Consider the following 15,292-nt stretch of genomic DNA (forward strand, 5'->3'; position numbering starts at 1 on the left):
AAGAAGAAACTACCCCAGGGCTAAACCACATTCTCCAGCAGTAGTACCAATAAAGTCAATAAAGTGGGCACTGTGATACTCATGTTGAAAAAAAAAAGCGATTAAAAAATAGGAATAAAAAGAATGCTGAACACTTTAGGTCCTTTGACTTCAGATGCAAATTGGGATTCATATGTGTCGGTAGCTACTATGTCGTTTTCCTTTTCCATACATCAAAACAAGGAACACACATGCAGACATGGAGTAAACTTGATCCTTAGTTTCTCTGAGCAAAAGCTTGCAAACTTCAGAAAGTATGAATCATTTAAAACTGCCTCTTTTATTGTTCTAAAATTAAAAAAGAAAGAGAAAAAAGGCCCTGGTCCTTCTGGTCATTTTGGCATCAGTTTACCAACAAGATCACTGTTTCTGACTTTGAATATCTACTTTAAAAGGACCTTCTGTATACATTCTTTTTTTTTTTTTCCCTTTCCGTTGTGCTACACCTCCTTCTCTTTCTGCCATCCCTCGTGCGCTATGCTTCTGTGCTCTCCTCGCCTTCAGTCTTCTCTGGCTTCTGCCACTCTTTCCGGGTGGCTCTGCAGACAGATCACTCTCTCCTTGGTCTTCTCTCCACACCCCTCCTTTTTCTCAGCTTGTCTGCCCTGCTCACGACCTTGCGCTTCCAGATGACTGCCGGACACCTTAGCTGCTGCTAAATTTAGAGTTGAATGTGGAAGTGCCCGCAGGTAGACAAAAGGATTCTTCTGGCATCCTGTCCATGGTGTGAGTGAGTGGTACAAGGGGCGACTTCGTCATATCTCACCAGAATGAACTTTCAGCCTCCCCGGATGTGCTCCGATTCAGTTTCCTTAATCATAATTCAAGAACCACTTCCTGGAGCCTTTGTTTGGCACTCCGTTTGTCTGGGACGTTGCTGGTTTTTAATGCATGACTTGGCAAAAGGAATATTTTCTCGTTCATTGCATTAATATTACAGAGGAGTGGTAATTCTTTGCACTGATCGTTCAACCTCTTCAAAATACTTACTTTTCCTCCTGAGGAGGGTGACTGTGTTGGCTGTTCTCTCCCCTGGAGAGGATGGAGTAACTCTTCGTCTCCCCGAAATACCAGCTGCCATCTCTGTGGGTCTCTTAGCAGGGTATTTAATTTTCCTCCCCAGCAGAATTTGAGATCTAAAGTCCACTTGGAGGGAGAGAGGAGCCAGCAGTGGGGGGAAAGGCTTGCTGGTGACCTCACCTGCAGGGATTGATGGGCCCTGTGCCTTCCGGCACCTCCGTCCGCCAGGATTTTGTCAGGCAGGAAATCCTGTGAGGTTCCTGCCCAGGCTCACCAAATGGAGCTCTGAAGGGCTTCATTCTTCTGGCTGGTCTCCTGCCTTATTAAAACACACACGGAAGCTTTTTTTTTTATCCATAAGTTCTTGCCGGCAGGTTGACCTCAGGTCACGATGGTGGGTAAAGATAAGAACGTTCCACCATGGGCATGGTCCAAAAAACACATGGAAACTGTGTTGCAGAGCTGGCACGTAAAGGAGTCTTGGTGACGATAGCCCCGCCCTGAAAACGGGGCGCCTTTCATAGAGAGCAGAGGCTTACTATAAATCATCAAAGGTTGCAGTTGGACGGACGTAGACCCAGTCTTGGCCTTCCTCCTGGTAGCCGTGTTCTTTTGGATCTTAAGCCTCAGCTGCCACCATCTGTGAACACCATTCATTTCCCAGAATTTTTTTTTTTAATGAGAATCCAATGGGAAAATACATTAAATGCTCAACACAGTTCCCAGCATGTAATAAAAGTTTTGAATGATTATTGATTTTTGCTATTGATTTAGGATCACTCTCTATTCTCCTGCTCAAATGTTATCAAAAGCAAACTGAGGACAACAGAATGTCTGCAGTTTCCACAGCAGTGCTGTAGAGGGACAATTATGCTCCCCTGGCCTTCATGATGGTATGTGTCCCACCCTTGCGACCATTGAAAAGCTCGTGATGATGGCCAGGAATGCTTTAAAGATGTCATCTTCTAGACCCTCAGCTCCTGAGTATTTTTCTTATAGTACGTATGACAGAGCCTCATCCCCACATCCCTTTCAGAGTTACTTTCTTACCCTTTTTATATACAGAGGTTCTCTTACCCATCTCAAATCTTTCCATGGCATTTTTGTCCTGAGGTGTGAAACTAGGACCCCGATGACAGAGTAAGTTCGAAATATTGGTTTTAATGGAATCTTCTTTGTTAAAGGCATCGTGAATCTCCCTCTGAATGAGAGTTATCTTCGCAAAAAAAATATTTTACTTTTTCTGTTTAATGAATTAAAATTGTCAGTCATTGTCGGATATAGTGGTACACTCCTTTAATCTTAGCACTCAGGAGGCAGAGGCAGATGGATTTTCGTGAGTTTGAGGCCAGCCTGGTCTCCATAGTAAGTTCCAAGACAGCCAGAGCTACATAGTGAGATACTGTCTTGAAAAACAAAAACAAAAACAAAAAAACAACTTCCCCTCAATTGTTAGTAATTGTGAGGCCTTGATTGTAGGTTGTTCATGACATCTGTGGGGATTACACTTTTCAGGAGAATTTCTTTATACTTGGGACTCACTAGAGGGATTGCTAGGGACTATAGGGAATTTTAGAAAATTAAACTTGAAAAATATCTCTGATTTCAAAGTTCTCTAACGATGGTTAATAAGGGGACCCGGGCACTTCGATTTTTAGATTACATTATGAAATTTTCGTGGGAAATTGACATGAGACTGTGGTGTTTAGAAGAGAACAATGTGAACTGTCCAGCTGCTGAGGAAATTTGTTTACATGGAAGATAGAGGATAGCAAATGACTACAATTTTCTTGTTTCTTTGGGTGCATTTGAAATTTTGAAGATGTAACAAATATCAGACATGTTCTTTTAGGTTTTTAAGCTTATGATGAAAAATGTTAGGTGTCAGTTTCATAATGAGCCTAGAGAATCAGCCCTTACTGTTTGGGGAAAGTAAGACAACCCAAGGTCTAAAGACAGTCCCGCTTCCTTGCTGTAGATTTCTCCCCCTCGAAGAAGCTCAGGCTCCTCTCTTACAGCTCTGTCCGTCATGCTCAGGGATGCCTGTTCCACTTCACGACGACCTTCTGTTAAGTGAGTCCGGGACTGAAAATCAGGAATATCTTTCCTGTGCCAACAGAAGTGTCAGGAATGCTAGCAGAAAACCAGAACCCTGCTTCTTGGAGTTTGTGGGCCTCCTTTGTTCTTGGGTTTAGAAACTGAGTTTTGATGGGAGCTACAGCAGTCACACAGGGTGGAAGTTGAGATGAGGCTTTCAGCCACTCAAACGATGGCACAACAGCGTTATAGCCAGGACACTGCTCATGTTCATGCGGACTGGAGACACTGCTGCTTCTCACAGAGCACGCACATTGACATCTTTGCTCATCAGGTTGAAACTGCTGAGACCTCTGGTGCTGGGCACAGTTGTGGGAGGAGCTGTTTCTGGACTGGAGCTCTGTAAAGAATGCAGACAGTGGTTAAGTGACGGAATGAGTTCTGGGTGAAAACTTGGACCATTAACGCTCAGAGCCGTCAATCATTTCCTTTGATTTTTGATTCCTTTATGACTTGGAGGTAACTGGATATTCTGGAAATAGGCACAACTTGAGGCAAAAGCAAAGACCTGAACTGATGGCATTGTAGCACACGCTTGTGTGTGTGTGTGTGTTTACATTGAACTTCTATAATTCCACATTGGATATAATTTCTTTTCATTCATTTGAAGCCAGTGCAATAAACTCTCCTTTGCCTCCTCTTCTAGGTGAAGAGAAATGGGTTATCTCATGCAGTGAGCCAGGAGGAAAGAAAGAGACAAGAGGTATGTTCTCGGCTCTGAGTGATGCGGGGCGACACACATACCTTCTTCTGCATCTACTCTGTGTGCTTGGTCCGTGTTTGGAAACATGTTTGCTTTCCTTCTACGAAGAGAGCAGGTGTTCATCATAAGCTTAAAAACCTTTAATAAAGTGTCACACGCCTCAGCCCCCAGAACAGAGAAAGTAGTGTTAAGTGTCTTAACATCATTTGCATTTAAACAACGAAGCCCCTGGAAGAAATATGGTGAACTACAGATGGTTGATCCTGGACTTGGAAAAGCCAAACTCAGAATCTAGTACTTTGTTAGTCGCTACACAGTATACCCTGATGGTGTAGGGCACACTGCATGCGGTAACTGGGGAAAGGATACAAGACTTATGGACTGCCTTCGCAAATGTTCTGTACGTTAGCAAGTGAACCAAAAAATGAAGACTCCATAATGAAAAGTCGGATAATAGGACTTTATAACTTGAAATTTAAACCAATACAGTTTAAAAATTTGGTTCCTTGTTGTTGTTGGTGTTTTGCTTTGTTTTGTGTTTTCTTTTTTCAAGACAGGATTGTTTTATGCGTTAAATGTTAGCCTGTTCACTTTTTGCACTCAGCATATTTAGGGGTTTGTCTGTGATGCTACGTATTCCTTCTGATCATTGTTTAAGCCTCCATGTGGTACTCCATTCTCTGAATGCCTATCCCAGGTTTTTGTTGTTGTTGTTGTTTGAGACAGGGTTTCTCTGTAGCTTTGGAGCCTGGCCTGGAAATAGCTCTTGTAGACCAGGCTGGCCTCGAACTCACAGAGTTCTGCCTGCCTCTGCCTCCCAAGTGCTGGGATTAAAGGTGTGCACCACTACTGCCCGGCGCCTACCTCAGTTTTACTAAAGGTTAACAGAGGCTAGAGCTTTTGTTAATCTGCTTATTATAGAATTGTGGTGATATTTCATTTGTATTTTAATAAATAAAGCTTGTCTGAAGATCAGAGAGTAAAACAGCCCCACTGGTCAATCTTACAGACCAGGTAGTGGTGACACACACCTTTAATCCCAGTAGCCACACTAGTTTGCCATTGAGACCAGGCGGTGCACGCCTTTAATCCCAGCCCTAGAGATTATTATAAAATGGGAGGAGACAGCTCTCAGGCTCAGTCCAATTCTGAGAGTCCTGGAGGCAAAATCACCATTTCTGACTGAGGTCGAAGTCAGGGTCAGTGGCTGGCTGCTTTGCTTTTCTGGTCTTCAGGTTGAACCCGAATATCTGTCTGAGTTTTTATTAATCGTACCTCATGGAATAAATGATATTTCTTTCTCTTCATTGACAAATTCAAGAATTTCTCCATAGTCTTAAGTCTATTAAAACAATCTATCTTTTAGATTGGATTTTGACTATTTCTATTGTAATTCTAAAAATCTTTATTGAGGTTTCTCATACAAATATCATGGTAGCTTAAGTCTCGTGGTCTAACTCCTTTTTCTTCCTCGGGCATTCCCTTCATTGCTCTTTGGTACTGAATGTCTCTTTAGTGATGTAGTCAGCCATTGCTATCTTAAATTTTTCCTTCCTTCCCTTTGCCTGTGATCTCTTCTGCCTAGTCCAATGTGTCTTTTGTCTGTCTTTGCATTTTGGGTGTGATTGCAGAAGCCTTTGCTGGTGAAAATATCGGAAGTCATTCCAAGGCACAAAATCCATCAGCCACCTGTTACCTATTCTTTTTGCTCAGTAATGGAGAGTTTTCTTGAGTTTGTTTTCTATTTCTTAGGGACAGCTGTGTTGATGGCATGGACTTACTTGTACCAGTTGCAGCCTAACTTTTACTGGTTTTACTCTTTATTTTTTAAATAGGTATGTCAGGTAACTGGTTGGAGCTTAGCTGAGGCCAGACCAGAATCTTCAAGGTGAAGGCCTCCAAAACCTTACATTTAAAAAATAAATAAATATTTAAGAAATAAATAAAAGAGGCAGTGAACACTGTTAGTCCTGAACAAGTTAGCTCTGCTAACTTGATATACAAGATGTAGCCCAGCCCAGCCATGAGCAGCTGGGAATCTACCTGCCTGTGTCTGTCCTCCCATCCAGCCTTCATCCTCTGTGCAGGGTCTTGAAGGAGATCAGGTACCCAGGCCTGTAAGAATGTTTACATCGCCCCCGCCCCACACTGAGAAATGCTCCTAGCATTCTGGTTCGTAGAGAATCTAAGTCCGACTTTGTGGAAGAGGTAGATGATTTCTTTACACGGGGTGTTGGTGTCTCTGTGGCTGTGGCCTGGGATTACATCATTCATAGTTATCAGAAGCGTCCGTGTTTGTCACCAAGGGTCTCTGCCGAGGGTGCTTTGTTCCTTCTTGAGACACGGATGAGAGTAGAGTGGGTGGCTTGTTGAGCAGATGGAATTACTTTCAATTGTATGAGTTATATAAAGGAATTCCTGTGGCTGCTAAGAACCTTCCAAGGGAAGGTGCGGTCATGCCGCACGGTTTTTGCTGCTGTGAACTGCCAATTAGTCGTGTTAGAACACAGAGAGAAGGAACAAATACTAGAAGGGAGCAGGGGACTTCTCGTGAGATGGTGATCATAAATTCTTATTGTCTCTCAAGCAGTGCGCTTTGAAAGCAGGGCTAGAGGAGGTGACCCCAAGGGTTAATTAGTGTCACAGTGAGATTTTATGGCATGCCCTACTTCCTTCCATAGATTGTACCCTGTGGCAAAGGCATGACCTCAGGATGCCATGGAAAGTCATCCTGGCTCTTTAGCTTTTCCTATGGCGAGGCAGTGACCAGTCTTCAGTTTGGGTACACATGTCTTCTCTGAGGATGATGTGTTTCCCATGTCATTCCTATAGAGAACAGTGAGCGCTGTATGGAATTCTTCAGTTAACAATCGTTAAGAAAGTGTTTATTTTTTTCACGTTGCCAGGCCATCTTTGAAGTCATATCCTCTGAGCACTCCTACTTACTCAGCCTGGAGATCTTGATTCGGATGTTTAAAGAATCTAAAGAGCTGAGCGATACAATGACGAAAACAGAGAGGCACCACCTCTTCTCCAACATCACAGACGTCTGCGAGGCCAGCAAAAAGTAAGCGCTCTTCAGTTTGCCTGGGGCCAGTCTGCCACAGCACTTATGACAGACCGGAGGGATCCTTGTGTCCTCTGACTGAGGAGCTGCTGGGGTTAGGAAGTCTCTCTCCACTCAGCTGGCCCGTGTCTTCACCCCATGAAGTCAGTTTTAGGATGGGCTTGGAGCTGGTGATTTAGATCTTGAGCATCTGTGCCTGCTCCTTGTCTCAGCAGGGAGCTAGCCCAGGCCTCTCCAGCCCTTCTCCTTCCCTGCATCTGTTCCTTTCTTTCTTCCATTTACAGGAGAAGGAGCCCTATCTGGGCTAGGCTGTGTCACTTGTCTATTTTAGTAAGAAGAGAGAGAGTCTTCAGGCTTTCATCTTCTGTATGAAATAGTTGGGTAGCCTGTAACAGTGTTTTTATTGTTTTTAATTATTTCACTTTGAGTTATGCCATGAGAAGTCACATTTGTGTAATATATTTTCATACATTCAAAACTTAAATTTAACATTTTTACCAGTTTTGCTTTTTCCACTTAAATATTTCTAGATATACGCATATGATATTTGATGGATATTTGATGTGTGTCAGTGTTTGATAATGAAAAATATTTTCTTATATTACTACACTTTGGTTTATGATGCTCTCCTATTTTTTTATGTGTGTAGAGGTCTGTATGTAATAGGTTCATTTATTTTAAAATGCTGATGTCACAAAGGGTTATATGGTAAGAATTCCCTTCATATACTGCTTGTTGGCTGCCTGAAAAGCAGATAGAGCAAACATTTCTTTCTTATGTATCCTCAAAGTACATTAAGATTTATTTATACTTTTTCTCATTTTATTTAAATGGTAACACTCTGTGGGAAACCATTCTTCCCCGTAACCCTTTCATTTAAATTTTAGAAACCGTAACAAGTCTGTAATTTAAAGTTTCTCCTTTTTAGATACCTAAAAGTGGATCTAATGCCATCAACTGGCTTCCCTGTACACATGCAGGCAAAACACTCATACACACAAAATAGATAAATTTAAAATAAAACATTGAACAAAAGAACTAAGTGTAGAACTTCTCAGTTTTTTTTTATTACAAAACTAAAACCAGAAGGACCCTTATTGATCATACTTCTTCTTGGTTTCCCTGGCAATGCGGCACTCTGATTTGGAGAGCTGCCCATGTTGTGTGACCTGTTATTATATTTCAACTGAGCCCCTTCTACTTGATAACTCTGCATTTATATTACAATAATTCTAGTGATGAGCATTTATTTGATTAAATTTGCAATGCCATTTCATAGATAGCCTTTTCAAAACGGAATGTGCTTAAAAGACTTGCCGGGCATCCACTTGAGGAACATCAGGAGTGACTCTTAAGATCTTAAACATGGCACTCATGGAAGACTCTCCAGTGTTAGAAAATGCAAGACCACAGATAAATGTTTCTTACGGACAACAGACAGTGCCAATGGAGCAGAGCACTGTGGCTGCAGCAAAGCCAGGCTTGTAGGCGTGACTGTTCTATTATGGAATGAAAGAGGTAGCTGTTGGTGATAGCATATTTAGTGTAGATTGAGGTCAGAACACTGTTGACATCCAGGTTGACATCTGGTACCCTTGGTGGTACCTCAGGCTCCTCTGTTTGCTGTTTAAACACCAAGGGGCCCTTCCATGTGAGACAGCATTATTTGCACATGAATGGGCACAAGAATAAAGACCATGCTGATTTCAAGTATATCGATAGGCACCTGTCAGTAGTGTGTCCCTTCTATGTGACAAATCACTCATTTCAGTCACCCTTAGAGAGCCTTTTATACAGAGTGCCTTTATAGAGCCTCTGCTATGCTAAGGGCTACACCACCGTTTAGCCAGTGTCTGCCTTGTGGATGCTGGTATTGAAGAGTTAGCGGTGGCTGGTAGAACAACCCTAGCATGTGTGCGGAGAGACCCAGAAGCCTAACACATCTCTGGAAACAAGAATGTTTGGGTCACACTAGAGGTCATGGGCCATGGTGAGGTCAAAGGAGAGGAAGAGGGTTGGTGGATGGCAAGGTTCACAGGGCTGGGTTTCTTCTGTTTGCTGAGGAATTTCACACTTAGCGATTGGATAGGGGGCTAAGTGTTGGTGTTGGAAAGAACAGTGTCGAATCTATTGTAGAGACAAACAACCGGTGGTGAGAGATTTGAGGTGGTTTCAGTAGCATAGTCAACTGGTAAACACAGACAAGGAAGAAGAACTCAGAAGATGTTTAGATTGTGAATCCTCGAGGACTTGGTAGAATGAGGAAAGTTTCATTGGCTTTCTAGTTTTCGGCCTGGCTGACTATGGATGGAGGTTCTGTGTATGCAGTTGACACTTAATGAAGGAGATAAAGACTCCTATATGGGACCTATTAAACGTGGGAATGTGGCACATACAGAGAAGGTGTCTAATTGAAAGAAGAAAACCTGTCTGGGCCTGGTGAGCCAAGCCTCAGTCCCAGTAGTCAGGATGCAGAGGCAGGAAGATCTCTTGTGTGTTCGGTTTGAGGCCAGCCTGGTCTACATAGTGAGTGATTTCCAAGACAGCCAGAACTACATAGTGAGAGTCTGTCCCAAAGAAACAAAAGAAGAAAGAAAGAGGGGGGGAGGGATGGAGGGAGGGAGGGAAGGAGGGAGGGAAGAAGGGAGGAAGGAAGGAAGGAAGGAAGGAAGGAAGGAAGGAAGGAAGGAAGGAAGGAAGGAAGAAGGAAGGACAGAATTGAGTCACAAAGGGGGCTCCTGTCACTATGGGTCTAAACAACGTATCAATCTTACAACAGTGTTTTTAAAGTGGTGATGATAAAACCAGATACCTCCAAGGAAATGTATTTTTTGGGGTAATGCTGTGACTTGACATTAGTAGATGAGGTTTGGGTACAGTTGATAATAGTCCTGGATAAATTTATAGCTGGGAAAAGAGAAGATAAGTAGCATCATTTTGGTCCAGAAACATTTGAGGAGCCTAAGTGGCTAGGTAGTATAAGAACTACACAGTGGGTTCTGACCTTTGATCCTCTGGTCCTAGACAATTTGTCTCCTGATAGATAGCCTCTCTTTTGGTGCTTTGGCCTGGCAACTGTCTGCTGTCTAACTAACTCAGGGTTAGAAGTCTCTATAGAGGGAAAGCTAGCCTCCTACTGACTCTGTATATGTTTTCTCCAAGAAAGGAATGCCATTCCGTTTTCATAGAATGACTAGAGAAAAGTCTGGAAAGTTGTGGTACCGGGATGGTTCTGGGCCAGCCTGTGGACGACCTTTGACTCCCAATTTTACTTACAACTTAACTGGGTGAACATCTTGACTGTGTTTCAAGTTCATGAGATAACCTACTCGTAGTCTTTTTCTCCTTTAAGGATCAATTACGTTCTAAAAGCCTGATTATGAAAATAGAAGCATTTGCTATATTCTTCCATTTAAAAACAGATAAATTTGTTTCATAAGCAGGTACCACACCTGGCATGTGTTTTGCTTGTTTAAGTGGTTCCCTTTAATTCTTGCTTGGGTGTCCATTTACTAATAATGTGCATATAATGTTGCTGTATTAATAGTCAGTGTTATTGCTTTATGTCAATTTGCAGTAGAATATATCCAATTCTAATTATTTATGAACTTGAACTATTTCCCTATTGAAGCTTGGATACTGTCATTAAAGGAAATCACTCATTTGCTGCAAAGTATTAGTCACCCACTTGTGGTCAGAAACTACGGGCTAAACAAGGGCCAATTGTGTTAGGAAGTTTTCTGCAAAATGAAAATTAGATGGTTCTTTGTTCTATGCAATATATTTTTACCTCCAATTCTGTGCTTTCATTTTCAATATCATGTCATACCAACCGTGCTGCGTGCTATTATTCTGGAGTTCCTTGCTAGCAAATGTTCTTTCTTTACTCAACATGTAAATAGGTAGTACCAGAGTTTTCCAAGTGGAAAAAGCTACTTCTTTTTTTCCCACTAAAAGAAAAGAAAAGAAAATGGAAATAAATGATTTTGTTGGAAAGCCATTTGAAGCAGAAACTATTCCTGTCTTCTGCAGACTGTCCTTCAATGTGCTTTTGTATTCTGGGGAGGTGATTTTTGTTCCTGGCGTATGATGAGCGGCAAATCCCAACTCTTCCAGTTCCCGCTTTGTTTAGGGAATAAACTATGACAACAGTAAACACACTAAACAGCCCTTACCTGATTTGCTTATCCATTTAAATCAAGTTAATTAAAATTAAGATATCAAGGAGCATTAAATATTATTGTAACTACACACGTCTTATGAAATTGCCTAATAGTACCCAAAATGGCATTTTGTTCAAATACTGGCACAGCAATGTGTATTCAGAAATATGTTTTCTATTTGGTATTAAAATTCTAAGCTTTAGTGCATTAACCAAATGGCAGTAAACCTCCCGAAGTCTTTAATGGCATTAGAGTTAGTGTTTCCCCTTTTATCTGATTCATACAGCCAACTTCTAAAAGAAAAGCATATGAAATGTAACTGGGCCAGAGAATACAGAACTCCTTAGATCGAGAGCCCTGGTTCAGCTTTTGCCCTGAAGTGATGGCTGTTCTGGAGTTTCTTGCTAGCAAATGTTCTTTCTTTACTCAACATATAATATAATTTGCCATAGAATCTTTGGAAAAGAAACCCATTGCTCTTCTTGCCTTTATTAAACAGATAAAAGTGTGTGGGTTTTTTTTTTTATTTTATTTTCTAAAGCCAATTTCTTCAGCGAACACTTCACAGACAAACATAGAAGCCATTCTCTGTGACCTTTATGGGCCTTTTCTCCACCTGGAGACAAATGTCCCAGGAATTTATCTGAAATTCTCTGCAAATCTCTCACACAAAGATGTGGGAGGTGACAAGAGAAGAAATAGGCAGTCATCTCAAGCAATAATGAGGGCTACTGATGTTTTCATGGATGTAGTTCTTCAAGCTAAGAAGGCAGAAACAGGTGGACGAGCTGAGGGTTTGTAAAGATGAGGAGCAGATGCTGCTGGGGTGATGTGGGGAGCTGGAAACACGAACTCATTCTGAAGTCCCCGAGAAGTCGATGTGGGCCATCAAATAGCAAACTCACTGGGATGGGTGCCGGCAGTGGTATTTTGGGGCCTAGAAAACCCAAGCTGGATACTCAGTAACTATTTCAGGTCAAAAGTTTAAATTGAAATTGACAGTAAAGGAAGCCAAAAGAATAGCCAGAATCATACTCTGCTTACATTTATTTAATATGCTTTGCTGTGAAAAGGACAGAAATAGGTGATGTTGAGGTGAAGGTATCAATGACTCAACCCTGTGAAAGACTAAGAAGCAGTCAGACTTTGGACCCGTCTTTGATTCGGCATATCTGTGTGATATCTAGATGATGCTCTTCTGGACCTCATAGACAAGGAAAAATAAGTGAACCCTGGGGCAGATGATGTAGGCCCAGCTGTGGACTTAGGATCTTGCAACAGTGGACACTTGGAACATTTTATTCCCACTCTTCTTCCAGAGCACCCCTAGGCGGGTACCCGTGGACCCTCGGCCCTTGTTATTTGAACCATTCTAAAAACTTCATCGATAGTATTTATGTTCTAATATGTTATTACTATTACCAGCATTTACAAGAAACAACACATTGAAAATTATGGTTTCTACACGTAACCCTCAAACTTCAAAGATACATTCATTTTAGGAAAATATTAGGCAAGGGATTACTGATTCTAAATCTTAGGGTATTTTCCCCCTCTTTCTAAAAAAAAAAAAAAGTAAAGTACTCTTAACCTTCTCTGAAATGTTTTGATGATAAAAAAAAACTACATGCAAAGTCTTTAGGACGACACCATGTAAGCCATCATATAACAATTTCTTTTCAGATATTTTAAATACTCTCAGGCATTTATTTAGGAGGGTGAGAGCATGTGTTTGTACATGTGTAGGTGTGCATGCCACAGCCTGTGAATGGAGACAGAAGACAATTTGTGGGAGTTTGTTCTCTCCTTCCATTCTCTGGGCTCAAGGGATGGAGCTCAGGTCGTCAGTCTTGGACGCAAGCATCCTTACCCATGGAGGTTTATGAAACATGTCTGGATTTTGCTTTTCCCACTTTCAAAAAAAATTCTATTTAATTGTCTCTGCCAACCTTAGTCAAGAACAAGAGGAGGCTAAACTAGAATCATCTAGAAGAGAGAACCTCAGCTGAGGAACTGCCTCCATCAGATTGGCCTAGGAGCATATCTGTGGGACATTTTCTTGGAGTCATAATCTATATGGGATGGTTCGTCTCCCTGTGGTCCAGGGTGCAGCGGTCGGATCAATAAATCACCAATAATTGATATTTAAACAAATTTAATAACAAAACAGACTCACAAAACCAAGGTTCCAGCGGGGTAGCCAGCGGAAACAGGAGAGCAAGCGGAAGGGCCCGCGCAGCCTCTGCCCGCGCATTATATTAGTAAACATACGCCAGAGGGCAGCCCGCCCCCAAGGGGAGGGCTTATCCCTACACCAGGGCCACCCTGGATCAGGGTTGTATAAGAAAGCAGTCTGAATCAGGAAACAGCTTTCCTTCATGGCTTCTGCTTCAGCTCCTGTCCAGAGATCCCTGCCCTGAGATTTCCCTCTGGGATGGATTGTGATGTGGATGTGTAAGCCAATCAACCCTTGGGAAAGTTCCTTTCCCCAGCTGGCCCTGTCAGTGTTTCATCACAGCAGCAGGGCTGTGGACCTGTGGCCGTGGTTATGGCCACAGCATATCATCAATCCCTTTTAACTGTCTGCTTTATTTTGACATTGACCGACGTCAGAGCCAAAGCAAACGGAGGCTACTGTCATCGTACAGAATATGTTAGCTAGGACTTAGTTGGCAACTAATACCTTGTGTTTTTCGTGTAAATGGTAAGGTCTTCACACCAGTGTTTGGCAAAGGCCCTGGCAGGCTACGACTGCCAGCCAGGCTATTCCGATACGATTACCTTCGTGCAGGCACTTGGGGACTGTACACCCCCCTTCACCCTTATGCATTGACTGCACAAGCCCATGAGTTCTGAGTTGTCACACAGAGATTTAAGTTCAGATGAAGATCCCAGTTGGAGCCCACTACACTGTTAGCAACTGTGTTTCACTGTGACCAACCTTAAACTAGAGTAGAAATCTCTGGAAAAAGAAACAATGGCTGAGGTTTAGTTGCAGTATTTCATCTGCCTTCCATTTGCAGCTGTGGATTTTGAACCAGTTCATGCATTTTTTTTTTCCCTTTGACTCCCGCCAGTCGTGAGTAAAACAAGCAAGACCACCCAGTTTATTTTTTTTCCTTTTTCTTTTTTGGCAATGGGAAAGATCTTAATGTAAACTTGAAGATCTAGCCAAGTTAAATCTAGCCCTTGGTTTACGCACAAGGGGGGTGGTTGATGAATGAAGTTGCGAAGGCCGGCAGTTGTGAGCGTCCTGGTTGTTTGCTTCTAGCTGTTGTGTGCTCATTATAAGCATCGTGGTGTGGATTTTCCATGTTCTAACACTGGCCGTTTCGTCTGGATCCTTTTAGGACACTATCGAGTACCATCGTTTTCCACTTCCAAGTAACGATATCGAGCCAGAAGTAATTACGTGACTCTACTGCTTAACTTTGGTTAAAATAAGGGAGACTCTTGTTTCTTCAGACGTGTTTACCCTGGGCAACCTAACAAAAACACGCACGTGTTGCCAGTAAGAGTTTAGTCTAGCCAGGTGGTGGTGGTATACCACTAATCCCACACTCGGGAGGCAGAAGCAGGCGGATCTGTAAGATCAAGGCCAGCCTGGTCTGCGCAACGAGTTCTAGGACAGCCAGGGTTACGCCGAGAAACCCTTTTTGGAAAACCAAAGAGATTTTAGTCTGAAGAACTAAATTTCAATTTAGGGTTCTAGGAAACACACACGCACACACGCGCACACACACACATGCACACATACGGAAAATGACTATGATTTGCATCCTTTTGGTATGCGTCCTCCAATAGAGAATTGTAAATGCTTTTTCTTCTACCTGAATGGCTTTGACCTCTTCCAATATGTAGGTCTTACAAGCCAAGGCACCGCGTGCTCTGGGACATGCTGTTTTCATTACCCCGTTAACATGTCCTATTGCCGCTGTAAGCAAGGGCAGTTGTCCAGTGTCTTTGCCATAAGCGGTCTCTGACTCTGCCTCCTGCTGCCCCATTGCAGGGCTGCCGTGTAACCTGAAAACAAGCAAATAGGCTGTATAAGTGTCGGACGGTTCGTAGCTCACCAGCTGAAAAAGATATCTAATACAAAAGCTTGTGTTAAATTCCTTCAACCACTTCGACAGTGAGTTGAGGAAGACAAGGAAACTGTATGTTTGGAAAGTGGAGACTTAACTCAGATTTATGATTTTCTGA

At 42.4% G+C, this 15,292-nt stretch overlaps 1 protein-coding gene across 2 annotated transcripts in view; it reads left to right on the forward strand.

The window, feature by feature from the left end:
• The window catches only part of Arhgef26 (Rho guanine nucleotide exchange factor 26), a 104,392-nt gene that overhangs the window by 20,965 nt on the left and 68,135 nt on the right, over window positions 1-15,292 (forward strand). For both annotated transcript variants that reach the window (XM_050147412.1, XM_050147411.1), the window contains exons 4-5: window positions 3,803-3,859; window positions 6,766-6,926. In XM_050147412.1, the coding sequence (XP_050003369.1) occupies window positions 3,803-3,859; window positions 6,766-6,926 (218 nt within the window). The remainder of the gene's footprint in view (window positions 1-3,802; window positions 3,860-6,765; window positions 6,927-15,292) is intronic.

This window comes from Alexandromys fortis, unplaced genomic scaffold, assembly GCF_014885135.2.
Source record: "Alexandromys fortis isolate MF-2015 unplaced genomic scaffold, M_Fortis_MF-2015_v1.1 scaffold_53, whole genome shotgun sequence".
Taxonomy (NCBI): Eukaryota; Metazoa; Chordata; class Mammalia; order Rodentia; family Cricetidae; genus Alexandromys; species Alexandromys fortis.